General features: G+C 33.6%; 1 protein-coding gene across 1 annotated transcript; it reads left to right on the top strand.

Annotated features, from left to right (window-relative positions):
* The first annotated feature begins 1,564 nt into the window (after positions 1–1,564).
* Positions 1,565–19,144, top strand: LOC117332523 (gametogenetin-binding protein 2-like). The gene is made up of 12 exons (XM_033891465.1): positions 1,565–1,809; positions 5,913–6,106; positions 6,560–6,703; positions 8,019–8,117; positions 8,503–8,613; positions 9,083–9,286; positions 9,788–9,965; positions 10,719–10,913; positions 12,142–12,415; positions 14,923–15,029; positions 15,264–15,356; positions 15,633–19,144. The coding sequence occupies exons 1-12, from the start codon at positions 1,723–1,725 to the stop codon at positions 15,843–15,845; spliced, it is 1,899 nt and encodes a 632-aa protein (XP_033747356.1). The 5' UTR covers positions 1,565–1,722; the 3' UTR covers positions 15,846–19,144.
* The last annotated feature ends 808 nt before the right edge of the window (positions 19,145–19,952 follow it).

The following is a 19,952-nucleotide window of genomic DNA, read 5'->3' as shown; positions in this document are numbered from 1 at the left end:
TCTTTTTTTTAATAAAAATTTATTTTATTTATTTATTTATCTATTTATTTTTAGCTAGGCGTTTTTGTACTTATACTCATTGTAACATGTAGCATCGTACGAATTATAAATCCAGCTCCTTATCTTCTTTGGTTTGAAACTATTACGTAAACAGTCGCCTACTGCAGACTCCAACTTGCTGTGTGCCAATTCGGTTTCCTTTTCTTCTTTATCAGGTAAAATAATTGATACATATACTAGATTTTACATGAAGTTATCACTTTTGAAACATCGGGGATAGTGCTATCGACCTTTAGCTGTACTACGCGTAGCATATCTTTGTGGATAATTGAAATTCTATCAAATTTAACAAAAGATACAGTTAATAAGTGGTCGATTTCATTTGTTGGTACTATAAATAGAGGTTTTTGTCTGTTTATATTTGTATTCAAGTTACTTTAAAACGTATTCAAGCTCGTTATATCTTTGTAAGAGTTATCTCCCCTCAATAGCTTGGTTTCTTTAACATAAGTGCTGGTTCTTGGACTTAACAACAAAGAAACAATTTTATGTTCAGTTTAAATGAATTTTATTACAGATAAAAGCAAATGGATTAGACAAACGTTATACAAATTACTTACGTCCTTTCCGTAACAATGGCGTATACAAAATTTGTCACGCAACAGACCATCTGTATTGATTAATTAATATAACCTCACTATTGACTGTATCAGCATTCATTGTTTTCTCGTCAGCCTCAATCTGTTTCATCTCTCTCCTTCTACACGTGTAAAGTTCACTTTATATTAGGTGCCTATATGATATAAAATCTTCAATAGAATCAACATTTACCGTAATCAATCCTTAACGCTTAATAAAACCGAAGTTTAATGTACGCTACATGTAGGAGGTAATGTACATGTATTACATTATATCAATCGTCGGGTCTTTTTCGTCTACTCTATAATCTTATGTAAATTGAGGTGGTAAACCTTATACAAGCCATTATGTGTATAGTAAAGGTTAGCCTTTGTTGGTGAGTTTTTTTGTTTTTTTGTTTTTTATTTTTTTTATTTATTAGATATCAAGCAGTCTTATAATATTTATAGAAGAAATCCTAGAGCAAAGGAATACCACAGGAAGATATGAGGTGCTATGTATTTCCAAATTTTGGAGAACAAAGATATGTGTTGGTTTTGTAATAGATTCTAGTTATATTAAAAAGTTTTCGTACAATCCGACATTTGAATTTCCCCGCCTATATCTTTTATTGATGTCTCGTTCCCATGCGTTGTGTAGCCTGAACAGCGTGTATCGTGCGTGTTTATCGACACTGCAGTGACCTTGGAACGAGGTTGGAAAATAAAAATAGTCCCTCCGCGAGATATTAATACACGCCTCAATACTTTATGTTCGTAATAAAGAGCAATTGAAATAAATTAACATTTGTATCCTTATTAATGAATTGAGATTATACATTTGATCGGGTTTCATATAAAAAAGCAACATAGTCATTGTATTATGATTATAACCGGTGAACTATATTTTATTGAAACGGAAGTCGTAGGGCTGTGGCTATGTTGTAAGTTGCTCTACATACTTCAGGTTGCCGATCCAATGTTATCGGTGGAAAAATTACTCAAAGTCGGTAAACTGATTATCTGTGTGCACCATTGTAGTGCCCAATGCTAGTTTGAAGACCCAACATTCGTATAAATCAAAGGACATTATCAAAAACTCGCTATGGCGCGGCTGGTAGCTGTTTGCAAAACGGATGACTATCAGTTCCTTCGTCGACAACTTCCCATTACTGTGGATGATGACTTAAAGGTATCAACAGAAATATATATTTCTTATGTTTTCTCCTGTGTGATAAAAGATAAGATGTTATGACAGACAACGATCACTTGTAATGCAGCTAATATACATTATGCTCTGGGTCATAAGTTCACGAGGTCAAAAATTGACAATACTGGTGACCTTCCCCAACTGTCAAAATACTGATCACATATGATTTAGTAACCATTACAATTTTATTTGGTTTTTGTTAATGGAAGTACATAACGGTATCAAATATTGTCCATCGCTAATGATTTAGGACCCGTCCGTGCTGTATCATTTTTACTTAAATCCATACATGGCTGTTGGGATTCTTATATAATTACTGGTATATCTATTACTTGTAGATATATGCTTCTTTTATATGCACATTATTAAAACAAATTATCCCTAAAGGTATTCCGTTCAGAAGGAATTTTACAAAAAAGTGGTGGTGTTTAGATGATAGGATATTTAAAATTATTTTTTCATGAGATCATGTACTTGTTAACGTTATAGCTAGCTAGGTATAGCCATTACCTAATGCAAACGAATGCAAACTGCTGACATGTATGTCCCAATGTTTGTGATTGAACTATTTGTACCTAGACATACCATATCGTCCGATCTTCAGTTTCCAATGTCTGTTTTTAACAGGATGGAGTAACATCAGTTACGACAATTTTTTCACATGACCCTAGCCTTGGCCTGTGGGCTAATTAGGTTAAGCTTGAACTAGCAACCTCTCATTGTCTCTAGGTATAGTGAATGCCCAAATTTAAATTCAAGAGATGATTATAAAGAACCTTTCTGTCAGCTGGAATCAATACTTTTTACTACTATTCTTACTTCATTTTCTGACAGTCTTTACTCCAAAAGACCACAACCCATGGCCAGGGTCAATAGCGCGCTTTAACACAGTCTCTCTCAATCTCCTCATCTTCGCTAGCCAAGGCTTCTGATTACGTTACACTCCACGAACCCTTGGCGGATATAGTCGTCAGTTCTGGCCCTCTAGCGGAGATTCAAAATTACCACCCTTTATTCATGAAATTGGATTTGAAGCAAAAGAAACAGCAATGAAAATATTCAGGGTTTGCATCCTGGGGCTTAACTAGTCCTTTATCACTAAATGTATATATATATATATTTGAATGTCTGACAAAATGATATAGGTCAAACAGGTCCTGGATGATCATTACCTAATTATGGTAAACTGGAATTCTGACCAGTATCTAAAAGCTGTATGCTAGCTATATATAGTAATTAGTCATTTCAAATCCTGTACACTAAAACTAAAAGCATTTTCACTGGGATTGAAGTCACTTCTTGTTTTTCTATATTACCTACAAAAGTATTGGTATTTACTAAATGTGGAAAAAAGGGTATACATAATTACATCTTAAACTTCCAATGCTCAATAAATCTCCTAGTATATAGCTATAGGGACTCATCATAATTTTTATATATATGCTCTGGACCTTTATGAAAAAGAAATCGGACAAAAAATAATGTGAAATATCTAAGTTTAAAAATATTTACATGTCCTTGTGTATGATATATATGAACATATCCAGATGTATACATCTACTACCTGGCATGGTTCAATATTTTTTAGGTTTTCTTATATATAAACAAATTTAAGGGTACCCACGGTCAGTCAAATCTTTTATCAAACTGTCAGACATTAATTGCTTCAGCCTTCAGCTTTATTGCATCAAAATATATTTAAGCAACGATATACCATCCATGAACACTACTGGTTTGTTCAAATTCTGATTCAAATCGCCATTACATATACAGTGGAACCGCAATAATCCAGAAAACTTGTAGTCTGGACGGAAATGCACGGGAACGGATGTCCGTAACGTTATTTGTACTCATCAGTCCGGGAATTCGGATTCTGATTCCGGAACTCCATTTTGGGAACAGAACATACTTTTTATTAGTAAATTTCCCGATTTTTTTTACCGCGTGGAGGGGAAAATATCGGGGCATGTCACCCGTGTCTACAGCTGTACCGACTATCGCTTTACACTGTGCGTAGTCATAGCAACTGCTGCCATAGTCATAGTTATTTTACATATGGCAACTTTAAGTGGTTAGCAAGAATTCATGCACTAATTAACATACAGTATGACGTGATACGATAATTAATCAATCTCAAATACATGTAATAAATTTATGATCGGCAATTAACATCATTAACACAAGTTTTGAAAACTAAGGGGGGGGGTTCAGTTACATGTTCTTTAAAAAACATTATTTATTTTTTAGTTTCTAAAAAATAAAACAAAACAAGAATCATATTAGAAACATAATTATATTTATTTTTTTAAAAGACTGACAATTAGACGTGTTTATGAAATGGAAGTATGTCATTTAAACATCCCACATTGTATATAGTCGAGGGAGATAACTCTTACATGACAATTTTTTAGACCATGGTCGACGAAACTCTGCAGTCTGGAAAACTCGTAATCCGGACGGTATGGGCTGGGAACAAAGGTGTTCGGATAATCGGATTATCAAGGGTTCAATGTATATATTGGGCCTTTTTTAGTATAATTAGCAATCAGGCAATGCCTTTCTCAACACCCTAAGGAGCGGATAGAAGGAGCTGCCATTTAGCACTAACAGCTTATATAAGTAAATAGAAAGTCTCTTGTTCAAAGGTACAACATATAGCGTCCTTGTTGGCACTCAAACTGGCAATCCTTCATTCAGATATATATATGTACATTCTACTACTAGCCCACCATGCATGCCAACTGTGAACAAATGAAAATCATTGAATTAAATGAAAATCCTCTAAATGAAATGTCATAATTATGCAAGAGTAATTAATATATAATTATACAGGCACATTTAAGCAATGAACAGCGGTTTTAATGTTGTTATTGTCAATATGGAAGCAAGATGTATGGTGGGCAAATGTAACGGGTTCCCATGCCATTTTCCCACCATCCATCTTTTCTTGCTGCCATATCGACAATAACAACATTAAAACCACTGTTCAATACTTGTATTTTACTATTTACATTGTCATTGAGGCACTGGGTGATATAGGCATATGGTGGCAACTGCCTCTTATAATTAGCATTGTGTCAATGGAGAAATGCACATGCGGAGCAAATGTAAATGTTGGACTATGACATGAGCTAAAACAAATGAATATTGAAAAGAAAATCATTTATTTGTATAGAATATCTTTTGACATTGGGTCCCAATGTCATTTATAACTTGAGTACATTTAAAAGTATCATTTAGATTTTAAATATCAATCATGTTAATAAAACTGAATTGGTGACATTAATATTTTGAGTATACGTAGATCTAGTGATCTATGTCATTTAGTATCAAAATATAGATCAAAGGCCATTATACCGGTATATGTTTATGGAATATTTTATTCACTAGTACTGTGTACAGTAAATTATCCACATATATATATATAAGTGTAAACACTAAATCACTTTTGTGGTATAATTAAGGTGATCATATACCTTGAAACTTGTAGCTCTTCGGCATCCAAATATAAACCTTACATACTCAAGCTGAAACTGCAGTATTGATTTCTAGACTAAATATAGCTATACATGTATTCACCAGGCACAGGTTTTGGTTCCGTTGTAATGTATAAGTAAGGTTGCTTTTTTTTTCGGTCTGAGAAAATTGTTCTTTTTTCCCCCCTTTGTTTCCTCGCACGATAGAAAAGGGGTCCTATCACCTAGCTAGAGCAAATAATATATACCAGATAATGATTAAAACTTTACATCCATTGTGATGCATATATGTAGCATAAAAAACATTTGTTCTTTGGAAAATAGTATATACGATTCATTCCATATGTTTATAAATTATATATGATAATATTACCAGTATGTATCTCAGACTTTTTTGTGCAATTAGATTAACAGACACCTTTTTATGACTTAATATATGTTTTTTATTGTTAGTCAAATTGACAATGTTTGGATTTTATCATTTATTCATAACCAGAAAGTTGTTTAAGAAGTTTAAAGAACCATAGAAATACAGCTCGCCCTATGATTTGCATATATATTTGATGATTTAAATATGTTAGATTATAGCTGAAAGTCTCTTTCTGTTAGATGGTGATTCAGTTCAATGACACGTGTGTGGACTGTGAGAGTGCCCGCGGCATCAAACAGAAGGAATTGGAGCTGTTTGTCCAGCGGTTCAGTGCCCTGTCTAAAGACGAGATTGCTGTCGAGATGATGGTGTCTAGCAAAAATATCATGAATTTGCTAACTCATCTTGTGCCTTGTGTTGGTTGTAGACGGAGGTATGTATCTATATGTTAAAGAAAAAAATTCAGGCAGATACCAATTTTTTGTACTTACTGTGGTTATATATATGTGGACAGAACATTCATTGATATCGATTGCTAGGGAAAAAAATGCTTTGCAAATATATGTATACTGTTTATCAAACATGAAATGTTTGTTTGTACTTTCTTTAATGGTTTTGGTGCTTTTAAATTCATTCAACAATATATTCATTGTATGTATGTATATTTATGGTTCCATATATAGCACCAATATGTAACCAACGAAAGTGAACATACAACAAACGTCTATATACACTATGTGTTTTATATTTTGTATCATAATATACAGTGATTACGGTATATTTATATAATTATGTATCAGATGTATTATAATGTAAAATAAAAAGCAGTATTTTAATTGATTACATTAAGATTAGAAGTACCTGTAAATTTTTTAATCTGTTTCAGTGTGGAAAGAATGTTTCATCAGTTGGTAGACTCGCAGCATCCTGCCCTAGAACCTCTGATCGTTACACAGCGGGCTGAGCTGTCCATTAATCGTGATAACCTGTTTGATCCCCGTGCTTTGTATGCATTATTTAACATACATAGGTAGGTGGTGCTTTCCTATTATTATTATTTTTCTATCAAAATATTTAGGTTGACACTTAAAATCGAAAGTGTTATAGCTCCATAAATCCAATAAGTCCAGCAGAGAAAGCAGCTTCAAGATTCTATAACACCTGACCAGATACAGTTCTCACAAAAGCACATGAAATAGAATGCACAGTAAAGTACTGTAATGTATACATCTAATTTAAATTCTAACAAATGAAAACAAATAATAACGCTGTCCTATATATTATTAACCAATCATTACATGAAGATCCAACTTATTTACATGTACAAAATGAAGAGCCAGGTTATGATAGAATTTCTTTGGGATCATGCATATATGCAAGTAATTATTTATTTAAGAAGAAAGAAAAAGAGCTCAAACTTTTAAATTTGATTGGGGTGGTGACACATATAGATACAAAATATTTACATGTGACCAATGTTATTTTTCACAATAGCTTATATTAATCTTTTTTCAACCAAACATAAGTATGATTTTGTTGGAGATGTAACACCCCTATACACACCTGTTGAATAATATATATGTTGACGATTGCATTATATATACCAAAAACATGTCATGCAGTTTATAATTTGGTTGAAAGGAAGTTTACCATACTTTCCTGAGGCTCAAACCTCAGTCAGACTGCCCAATAATCTGTATTTAAAGTTCACAACAATTACTTTGTATTGATTTTAATTATTTTATTAGGTAGGTTTCAAGTAAAACTCCAGTTTTAACATCCTTTGATAGGTATAATGTAGTGAACTATCGTGTATACATATTTTAACATTGTATTTAATATTTAACATTTCATGGAGACTGAATGTCTTATTGACGACATAGATGTGATAAACATCTTGTTTTTCTGGTCATGACTGTTAAACCTGTGAACAGCAGCTGTAACATGTGTTATCAACATTATTAGCAATGTATTAATCCTGTGACAAATAGTAGCTACATTGCGTAATCATTTTTGAAAATATGTTTATTACAGTTATTGTACACAGACATGTTATATTCAAACAGTACAAAAGTTCAAACTTAAAATACCTAATATATTATACTTTTCTCAAATCAGGAAGATGATCACTGCTTGTACATGTCCGCAAACATGTAGTAAATAATACCTTAAATGTGGTGATAACTTAATTGGTGTTGGGGAGGAAGTTAATTTCAGGTCAAGCACATGTATAGAGATTTCAAGTCATTAAGAAATTACTAATTTCAAGATTTTACAGTTTCTAATTATATAACTTTGTAGAATTATTGTAGAATTAATCAATCTTTTTCACTTTTCATTTTCAGAGCAAAACTAAGTTCCATCATGGAGTCAATTCCAAAAAGCAAGAAGAACAAGCGTTGCAACTTACATTCTTTAGACACACACAAGCCTCGTACAACAGGGTAGGCTTAATATGATTATATACTACACTGATTAGCAGTGACTTTTAATATATTATTAGAGATAATTTCTTGAAATATTGGGTTTTTTTTATCAGAGATGATGTCTCAGAGAATTAATTTGAATTAACTGTTAGGTAATGGGTTGGAATGTTAGTTTTATATGTGCCGAAATGGGTTAAAAGCATAGATTTACAAAAAAAAATACCATTAATTTACTTGAGATGTATCTATTATGACAATCTCATTATTCAGAAATTCACATGTTTATTTTATTTTTTCTCTTTCTAAACAAAGAATGATCTTATGAGAAAAAATAGATAAATTCAAAACTGTTATCTACATCATTTTCTAAGGACAAAATTGACCCTGTCTATCAAATTTCCAGGAGTTGGATAGAAATCTGGGACTTGTTAGCCCAGGAGTGTCGAGAGGAGGTAGTTTTAATTGATGCAGACAGCCTATCGGATACCCTCGAAGCTTACCTCAGAAAACACAGGTAAATACATATTCTACAGTTATAAATAAATATTCTACAGTTGAGTATCGGTTCCTCAAAAACAACAAGAGAAAATCGTGAAAACAAAACTAATCAAAACTCAAACAGGGCATCCAGTTAACCCTTGATTTTTAGCGATTTCAGAAGTCAAATCACTATTTCTTAGAAATTTTAAGGGTCAAGGCACATGTCGTATAGACATGTCCCTCCACTCAAAACCTCATTTTGGGAAGTCAAAAACATATACTCTCAAGGGTCTACTGTCAAGACCAATGAAGCAGTGTCTATATATAAACAAAGTGCTATCTTCATCAATTTAAATATCAGTTTAATTCCTTGTATACTGCATGATTATTTAATTCCCTATTCATTATAACAGATTCAACCTTTATATAATAGGATACTTTACTCCCTAGGATTTATGTATTCATTGGCTTTAATATTTTTGTTTGATATGTCGTTCCTCTAGGTTTTGTTCTGAATGCAAGTCCAAAGTCCAACGTGCATATAATATCCTGGTGGAGGATATAGACTGTACAAAGGAGGTGGGCTACTGTGCTGCACTGTATGAGGGTCTCCGCTGTTGTCCACATGAAAGGCATATCCATATGTTGTGTGATACTGACTTTATAGCCCACCTCATCGGCAGGGCGGAGCCAGAACTAGCAGGAGGGTAAGTGCTCTAGGGCAGACAATTTAGGGCTAGAGCTAACAGGAAGGTGTGTGTTCTAGTACAGACAGTTTGGGGCCAGAACTAACAGGAGGGTGAGTGTTCTAGTACAGACAGTTTGGGGCCAGAACTAACAGGAGGGTGTGGGTGTTCTAGTACAGACAGGGCAGGGCCAGAACTAGCAGGAGGGTGTGGGTGTTCTAGTACAGACAGGGCAGGGCCAGAACTAGCAGGAGGGTGAGTGTTCTAGTACAGACAGGGCAGGGCCAAAAATAGCAGGAGAGTAATGATAAGTACATGGTATAAAAGTGCTCAGGTCTCTTACAAAAAATATCTGTCTGTAAATGAATATACCGAAATAGGTCTCTCCATGGGATCAGTTTCAATTACCCTGTACTGTAGATATCAAGTTTACTTTGATTGCTTGAAAAGGTTTTGATTTAATTGTGGACATAGAAAAATTGTGGCATTGTGAAAGTACAGACAGTTTTATTTTCCTTTCAGGAGCAGAAGAGACCGCCATGCCAAAACTTTGGACATTGCACAGGAAGAAGTGCTGACATGTTTGGGAATCCATGTTTATGATCGTCTTCATCGTATTTGGCAAAAGTTGAAGGCGGAGGAACAAACATGGCAGATCCTGTTCTACCTCGGAGTTGATGCCTTGAAGAAAAGCTTTGAGGTAAGACACCCTCTTTCTCATCCTCATCAGATGGTGGACTACTCTATATACTTGGTTATAAATACATGGGATTAATTTTGGTTATATTTGCAGTCACCAAATATAGTACGAAAACAAATGTTTTGTCAACTATAACCTCTGTAAATGTAGATTTGTTTATCTATTGTGCAAAATATGATGCCTGCAAAATTGGTCCCTGCAAGATGGCCTCAGCTGGATCAGTATTAGCTATATATGATATTTATATTAGCACTGAGAAATTAAACAACTGTATAGCTTTATCCATGGACCACCAAACAAGTATTTTTTACACTATATCTCAAAGTTTGAAGAACATTTCTGAAATTTCACAAGTACCCTTGTATATGTTGTGCCCATTACATTTTGAGACTCGGTAGCAGATCCCAAACCAAGATAACTGATAACAATCTTGGATTTTAATTTTAGAGCTTAAGGTGACTTGTTAAAGTCATTTTTCACACCTTACATAGGCCTTTATTGACATTAGGAGGTCTTAATTGACATTTAACAGGTGTATTCCCAGGTATATATTACAAACATTGATTTAAAACCAAAAATATGAAACTACGTTTAATTGCTTGAAATTAAAGATTCTTTCACACTCCTGAAATATGGTTACATGTTGTTGATTTGGCAAGGAAAATAATATGAAATTATTTATAAGCTGTGTATACATATATATGTATTAGTTGACAAACGAGGATGGACAGACACATTTGATAACATTTACAGATGGCATTAGAAAGAAAACAAGGAATTTCCAATCTGGAACTTATGTGTGAGGAGATTTTGGAGGAAGAGAGGGCCAAAGAACAAAAACGGGAGCAAAAACGACAGAAGAGGAAAAAGAAGAAGGCCAAGTCAAACCAACTAGTCTTGGAGAAAGAGAACTGTGCAGAGGATCCAGAGGAGGAAACTCATTGTGAGGTAGGTCTCTTTTGAAATAGTTTACAGTCAGGTCATGTTTTATGAAACTCAATGGCACAATTCAATTTATTTATTGACGTTGAGCTTTACAGCTCATCAGTATTTATAACATACAATACAATACATTGGTGGTCACTGCCATATAGCAGTGTAGTATCAATGTTTATAGAGAATGGACAAATACGTTAACAAATGATATCTAGGAAATTATATTGCAAAAAGGATGTCTTCACAATCTGATTTTTGTCTAGCCTTTGTCAAAAAGTCAGGATAGCAAGCAAGAGTATGGTCTTACTTTGTTTCCGCAACTGTGGTGTCATCAACATTTCACTTTAAAGATTCATGTATAGGTCTTTGCTAAAAAAATGTGAGATACCTTGAATCAAACTTGTTATAAGTTAAATCACTTAATTAGTGGACAACCCAACACACCCTTCATTTATGGATTATCATCCAGAATTTATGGTCCAGTGACTCTGAAAATTAGACATGCTAGGAAAGATCATTTTCTGTAGGAGTATTGTGGTAATTCCAACTACACCTGGACTCGTATATAATTGCATTGTGCAACAAATTGATAGAAGCCAGCCCATATAGTAACTGATCAGCTTCTATCAGAGCTTTTCGATGTTGCAAATTTGCTACATTGATGAAATGGTAGATAGCCAAATGGTTATTGATCAACTGCAATCATGGCCTCATGTTGTAGCAAATTTGCTACACATGAAAGGCTAATTATAAAACCCTGTGATGAGCAATTTATACCAAAAATTGAACAGAATCAGAATTGTCCCTTTTCTTTTTTTTTAACTGTGTCACAAGTTTAGTCCCTCCTGGGTAACCAGGGGTTGGAGAAGACTATAATTTTGCATTTTATCGTTCTGTCGTCCTTCAGCTATTTTTTCTAGGCTCTGTTACTGGCAATTCATACTTGGAGCATGGGTTCACCTGTGTAAGGCGATGTGTTGTGTATCAAAATAGGTCACTCACACCTATATTTTGACCTGCAACAAAGAATCTCCTACACTACAAGTCACTGCAAGTTCATACTTAGGGTACGTTCTTGGCATATAATTTCACATCCAGTGGGGTATTCTAAATCGCCAAATTGTCTTGTTTGTATCGTTTTCTAGGACAGGTATAGTGGTTGTGTCTTTTCGTCTTTGTCCTAATCTATTGGAATTCTATTATGCACTTAATGTACATGTAACAATACAAAATTTTTCAGTGTGACAAAGCAGCTACTCTGAAGCCACGGACAACAGGTCATGGACCTTGTGCAGAGAAGTGTAGCATCTTTGTTGACCAGAACTCCAACACAACATTAACATCAAGAGAAAGCTGCCGTGGTGGTCAGAACTTAGATCGACCGTTACGAAGCGAGAGTCAGAACAGTGATTTTGGGTACTCTTCTGATGTGGAGGGATGCGAGAACTGTAGTGCTCCCAGCTCTAGCAGCTCAGATATCCTTTGTTCTGATGGTGTCTGTAGCAGTCAAGATGGTAGGTTAATTTTTCATTCCTTGAACATAGTAAAGAGGGTTACATATTAATCCTTTGTGCCTCAGTGCAAAGCCTGTGTACGGGATATTCATACAACACAACTACATAACACTGTCAAGTTCTACACTAGATTAGATTTTAGAAGTCATCAGTCAAAGTAAAACGTTACAATGTAAAGGTTGCACTTCATGATTTTCGAAGTTAAAATCTTGTGTTAGAGATATCTTATCATGAATATCTTGATGGATTTATTTTCTTTATAAGGAGGTCGAGGTATTACGTGGGCCCCCACTCAGTAATCCAGAAGATAAATGAGTCTTTCCCATGGTACAGCAATTATTGTCAGGTTGCCTGCCCATAAACATTTTTTAATAGAATAGCTGAATGGATTTTAATGAAATCATTTAGGTCAGGGGCATTTATGGGTAAGGCAAACTCAATACTTTATATGTACTTGCCTTAAAGCTCGGGGTCAGAGGAACAGGGACCAATTTGGGAGGGAAATACTACACTGCAGTTAATCTTTAATATCCTTCTTCCTTTTCACAGATAAAGGGTTTTGTTTTTGACAAAATTTGGCATTGTAAATTGAAGATGGCTCAATGATTTATAAATGGAGGGTGACTGAATTTGGCATTATTAATTGACGATGGCTCAATGTTATATAAATGGAAGGTGACAAAACTTGGGCATTGTTAATTGAAGATGGCTCAATGTCATGTAAATGCGGGTGACAAAATTTAGCATTGTTAATTAAAGATGGCTCGGTGTTACGTAAATGAAGGGTGAGAGTCTGAACCCGATCCCTTCTCCTTCGAATTCTCGGGCAAAGGATGGGCGTAAATAGGAAAGTGAGCAATTCTGACCCTTTTGGCATGTGTTTCTTATAATTAGTTTGTCTACATGTCGTAAGTAGGACCATTTACCAAACAAATAACAAATGCTTTACACAGGCATTGCTTGATACACATCGAGATAAAAACGATTCACAATGTGTGTTATGCCTAATCCTATCTTCTAAATAAATATTCCTGAAGTAGGGGGCATGTATTACTTCAGTAATACTCTGAGTAAGCTTGTTTTGAGAGTGTTTTAAAACTTTGTGCAGCATAAATTATAACCATACATATATGTGTATTATAATGACTGTCCATTAATTGGTATGTATAAGTAATGCCTACAGATAATTTGTTAATTTGTATGTATAATCAATGCATACAGATACATTAATTGGTATTGATGATTAATGCCTACAGATGCATTAATTGGAATTGATGATTAATGCCTACAGATGCATTAATTGGTATTTATGATTAATGCCCACAGAGATATTAACTAGTATGTATAATTAATGCCTACAGAGATATTAACTAGTATGTATAATTAATGCCTACAGAGATATTAACTAGTATGTATAATCAATGCCTACAGATACATTTACTAGTATGTATAATTAATGCCTACAGAGATATTAACTAGTATGTATAATTAATGCCCACAGAGATATTAACTAGTATGTACACTTAATGCCTACAGAGATATTAACTAGTATGTATAATCAATGCCTACAGAGATATTAACTAGTATGTATGATCAATGCCTACAGAGATATTAACTAGCTATATATAGTATGTATAATTAATGCCTACAGAGATATTAACTAGTATGTATAATTAATGCCTACAGAGATATTAACTAGTATGTATAATTAATGCCTACAGAGATATTAACTAGTATGTATAATTAATGCCTACAGAGACATTAACTAGTATGTATAATTAATGCCTACAGAGATATTAACTAGTATGTATAATTAATGCCTACAGAGACATTAACTAGTATGTATAATTAATGCCTACAGAGACATTATCTAGTATGTATAATTAATGCCTACAGAGATATTAACTAGTATGTATAATTAATGCCTACAGAGACATTAACTAGTATGTATAATTAATGCCTACAGAGATATTAACTAGTATGTATAATTAATGCCTACAGAGATATTAACTAGTATGTATAATCAATGCCTACAGAGATATTAACTAGTATGTATAATTAATGCCTACAGAGATATTAACTAGTATGTATAATTAATGCCTACAGAGACATTAACTAGTATGCGTATTTAATTAATGCCTACAGAGATATTAACTAGTATGCGTATTTAATTAATGCCTACAGAGACATTAACTAGTATGCGTATTTAATTAATGCCTACAGAGATATTAACTAGTATGTATAATTAATGCCTACAGAGATATTAACTAGTATGTATAATTAATGCCTACAGAGACATTAACTAGTATGTATAATTAATGCCTACAGAGATATTAACTAGTATGTATGATTAATGCCTACAGAGATATTAACTAGTATGTATGATCAATGCCTACAGAGATATTAACTAGTATGTATGATCAATGCCTACAGAGATATTAACTAGTATGTATAATTAATGCCTACAGAGACATTAATTGGTATGTGTATTCTATTATGTGTTTCAGGTGGTGATAGTGTGTGTAGTTCCTCCACTGATGGGTTAGATACGTGTAGCAACTGTTTGTCTCAGGTCTCCCCCAACAAGCAAAACAGTCACCGAAGTAAACACAAAGTAAGCAAAACAAACATTCTATATACCATAGAATTTTTTTAAATGTTGTAAATAAGTTAATATTGATTTAGCTCATACTTAAGTTCATTTCAGATGCAGATTATTTTTGTTTAATACATAGCAGAACATACAACTTTGATGCAAAATTTGTAAGCTGGTATGTTAAACTTTGATTTTAATTTCAAATTCTTTAAAGTTTGGATTTCCTTTATATTTTCATTTTTTCTTTGCTAGTGTGATATTCTCCAGACATCCGAAAGTTGTAGCAGTGCCAACTCCAGTCCTCTCCAACAAAACATGACACTGAGTCTCCTTGATATGTTAGAGGTCAGTAACTGGGACGTTAAGTCATACCATACAAAACTGCATTGATACGGCCCTCAGTGTCTTTTACATCCTAAAAGTAGGAAGTGAAAATATTCAGCCAATTGGCTGATTAATTAGTCTTTTTGGCTCTTAAGAAAATAGCAAAATTCATAATTTCAAACAATGGTAAATTCAATCTTTGTTCCGGTTTTCTATTTTCATCGCTGATTAATTATGAAATTCATTTTTAAAAATCCATTCGTCAATATTTTGTATTTTGCTGTTTGTACATTACAGGCGCCTTGTTCTTCAGACGATGATGATTTTATAACGGAGGAAGAAATAAAGCACTTTAAAGCCAATAAGAAGAAAATATTAGAAAAACGGCAAGAACTGCGAGAAGACTTACGGAAGAAATTCAACAATAAGTTTCAGCAGCAGGGTGGAGATGGTCAACAGTCTTGGAAAGAGAACCTTGACAATATGGTTCAGAAAATGTGTAAAATGTGACGAGGAATCTGGACAATGGACATGTTCTTTATTAAACAAGTGTATTTATGAAGGACTGGGGATGGTATCAGAAGAAATTTTATTTATCTGTGCGATTCTGTCAGGAATAGAATAGTAATTTGAAGTTAATTTCCACCATTTCTCTAGACTAGGCTCCAGTGATTCTGTTTGGGATTGGGTTAAATTTCTAGACTAGGTTCCATTGATTCTATTTGGTATTGGGTTAAATTTCTAGGCTAGGTTCCATTGATTCTGTCAGGGACAGGGTTGATTTTCTAGACTAAGCTCCAGTAATTCTGTCAAAGACTGGGATAATTTTCTAGGCTAGGCTCCAGTGATTCTGTCTGCGATTGAAATACTTTTCTAGTCTAGTCTCTAATGATTCTGTCGCGGATTGGTGATTCTGTCAAGAGATTGGAATAACCCTTTATTTCTCTAATTAAGGCTCTACACACTCCCATTTATAATTAGTATTTGTCTGTGTCTATTTGGCTGAGACGATTAGGCTGTAACTCTCGTTCTCCAGGGATGTTGGTCACTTATTATAAGAAGAGCTCTTTTAGCAGATTTTAATATTCTTGTCATATTCTGCCAAAGGGAATTTTGAGGAACATATATAACAGTCTCTACTATTTTAACGCTAATGCGAAGTTAGTATTGTCTATATATTTTAAATTTAGAAAGGGCCAAGGGTGTTTAAAAATTGAAAAATATTTAGATTGAATCAGCAGCAAATACTTGCATCATTATTTGTGAATTAAATTCAATTCCATTGAAGTAGGGATAAATAAATTTATTTTTCAAAAGTAGAACAGTGACATTGAGGGTACAAGTATATAATGAGTACATTGCTCTCAAATATAGTCCCAGCTAACCTATTCATTTAACACTGAATCAAATTGGCTGAAGTGAAATAAGTACACTTAGTTTGGAGCCTAGAATGGAGATTTTGGTGTTGAGAGCTCAAGTTTGTTGCAGACAGCTTTCTTGTGATCCGGATATTTTGTTAAGAAGTTAAGAATGTGAGGTGTAGACCACCATGACAAGAATCATTCAAAATTTCCAAATTAACTTTCCAATTATAGCTGTTACAAAAATACGTTATACATTATGTATGTCTTTAAAAATGTCGAAGAGGAAACAAATATTATGGTACATTATAAATGTGTCCAATAGAAAATATTTAAGGTTTGTATCTGGATGGCTCCAGGTACGAGAAGGCCTATCAAATATGGTCTTTTTTTTCTTTTATCTTAAGAAAAAAACACTACATTCTGACTTGCCTTTAGAACAGTCTAAACATATATGTCTTGAAATTTATATGTCACTTTCATTTTAGAAACTTTCTGTAATGTAGGACATGATACAGCTGAAAGATTTAGGCATGTACGTGTCATGTAGCTATATACTTGTATTTATGTCAAAATTTCTTTGCTTTATTTAAAATTTTTATTTGAATTATATATATTTATAGTCACAAGCATGTTGATCATTTTGTTTAAAATGATGGTTGTTAAATTATTTTAGAAATCTTCCACTGAAGTCAATGTCAATTAAATCTCATTGACCAAATATTTACAAAATGAATTTTAGTTTCTTATGTATATGAGATAATTACGTTGGAAGTTGCTATATAAAAGTAGGTAAACGATTATACATTCATTTGTATGATGAAATTTATCTTGACATTAAGGTAACTTTATATAGGAAAATAAGGAGTGAAGTAAAAGAGTCAAATACACAGGTTTTCTGGTTAATATGGACATGGTAACTTTGGATTATTTCATTTATTTTGACCAAAAATCAACACAATGAAATCTGATGTACTAGCATTATGAGGCTCATTTTCTGGGTTTATCAGAGTCATTACTGATGTGAAGTGTTGGCATGTTGACGGGTGGTTAATTAAAGCGTCCTTGTAATAAACACTTATTGCAAAAGGTACCTACATATTTTTATACGCGAGGTAAATCTTGGGTTTAAAAAGTGCTATGTTAATGTAGAAAAATCCTACTAGATGGAGTTATCTAAAAAAAAAAATAAGTTATAATGAATTGTGTACATTCTTTAAAAAAGTTGGCTGAAGTTGCCATCTACAATATGTGATGTGTTAAGGTATGGAAATATTGTCAGTGAAAAATTGAAATGTGTAGATAATTTCTTATTCAAGCTTACACAGGATTGAAATGGATATCCCATTAATAACTTATTACGAAGGGGGATTGTACTTAAATGTACTGTATGTATTGTAACTGACGTTATGTCAGATTATCTCCCTTTGGGTGGTGACATCCTGATGGTATTGTGGTTCCTATATTGCTGTATGAAGCTTGCCCTGTTGCAGCTATCCAAGTTTGCTGTAGATTTATACTGATAATCATTAGGGTGTGTCTCATTGCACCTTGATAAGTAATATGTTACTTCGAAATATCGGTATGAAAAACCAATAATATTTCTAACTTTTGTCGTTTACATCCATTGGAGAAAGATTCAATCATACAAGGAATGTATATTTAGCTTACATTTTTTTTCCTTTTTTTTATTCTTTTTTTTTTTTAATCTCTGGTTTTAAGAACTACTGTAACATTTGGTGTAATAATCCTGCATAAAGCTTGTTCAGAATACGTGTATGTAGTCATTCTGGTTGATTTCTCATCAGCAGGTGATTTTCTCTTTACCTGTAAAACAATTTTTAAAAAAAGAAAAAAGAAAGAGTTTGCATATGGTTGATGACAGACCTGTTGATGCAAAGTATGTTGGTTATCGTTGTTGAAAACAAAATCCATAAATTATTTCATTGTCTGGTCCAAGAAATGTTTTGACTTTTTTTTTTCAATGTTTCTGTCGACTTAACATGCATATTGTTGCTGTCGTTTACTTGTTGGTATCTTGTGATTGTCCATGCTACACAGGAACCTATATATCACTACTCACTATAGACCTCGACACGATGTTCTAGTGCTGCAAACAGACCATTAGCTGTCTCTGTGTGATGTACAGATATTTAGTGTCTTGTGTCTGTGTGACCAAAATGTTTTTGTTGATTCTTGTTGATTTGCCTTTTCAGGAGCTGTGGAAATGGAGAGATTGTTACGTGGTACAGTACACTGTGTACTTGAGTATACTAGGATGGTACAATCCACCGTCACCCGGTGGCGGGATTACTATTTATAACTACTACTGTATTTTAGACATGCGAAAGTGTCTTTGTGACTTTTGTAACAAATAATGAAATGGAATTTTGGCAGGTGGAGTGGTGTTAGAATGGTCTGCCAAATAAATTCTGCTATATTTTATTGTGTTTGTGTTCTTGTTGTTTGTACAACCTAAAGACATTAAATCACATGACCAGACTATGGTAGTGTACTACCCAGATATATCAGGAGACCTTTATTAAGTAGAATTTAACTCGACCACTCAAATGTTATTGTTTAGTTGTTAAATTTTTATGGGGCCAACATATTGTGGCTGTCTCAATAGGATCAGTTTGCAGGTATTTAATTTTACACAACCAGTCCTCTAAATATTCTGCTGTAAAAACTTCTATAAATTTGCATAAATAAATACTCGCTGGGTATTAATTTTTTGCATCAATGGCCACGAATATAGTAAAATCAATTACCAGCTATACAGTGTAGCGAATTGGTTATTACATTCTTAATGGCCAATCAGCAAAAAAAATATATATATAGTGTGTATGGAGGCGATAATGCATGGTAATTAATGAGCCTACTTAACACCCTCATGACATGCAGACCAACATTCATGTACCTGGTTAGGTTCATATAATGACAATAACTAATGACTTACTGTAGAATTATCAAGACTTCAAAGCCTATTGGACTTAAGATGATCATACCAATCTCACGGTCATTACTGATGAAATGTGGCAAAGTTTTGTAGGGTACAAGTGTAGTTCTAGAAAAAATAATAGAGCACAATGCCCTGCACTAAAACACCAATGAAATACATTAGTATGCAAAGACATGATTACCTGGTATTACAGGCAAGGTACCAGCACCTGTTTGTCCAAGTTAAACATTGTGTTATATGTACAGTACAAACTTGGTTGCATACTTTAGTTAACAGGGCCATTTTCATTTATCG

The sequence above is a fragment of the Pecten maximus genome, chromosome 8 (genome assembly GCF_902652985.1).
Source record: "Pecten maximus chromosome 8, xPecMax1.1, whole genome shotgun sequence".
Classification (NCBI taxonomy): domain Eukaryota; kingdom Metazoa; phylum Mollusca; class Bivalvia; order Pectinida; family Pectinidae; genus Pecten; species Pecten maximus.
The sequence above is the reverse complement of the archived record's forward strand: the minus strand, read 5'-3'. Positions and strand labels throughout refer to the sequence as shown.

What these genes read in the sequence shown, in the direction of transcription:
- LOC117332523 (XM_033891465.1), top strand. Translation starts at nt 1,723, where the DNA reads ATGGCGCGGCTGGTAGCTGTTTGCAAAACGGATGACTATCAGTTCCTT. An exon ending in TGTCTGTAGCAGTCAAGATG is followed by an intron (nt 12,416 to 14,922) that starts GTAGGTTAATTT and finishes TATGTGTTTCAG; the next exon opens with GTGGTGATAGTGTGTGTAGT. An exon ending in GTCACCGAAGTAAACACAAA is followed by an intron (nt 15,030 to 15,263) that starts GTAAGCAAAACA and finishes TTTCTTTGCTAG; the next exon opens with TGTGATATTCTCCAGACATC.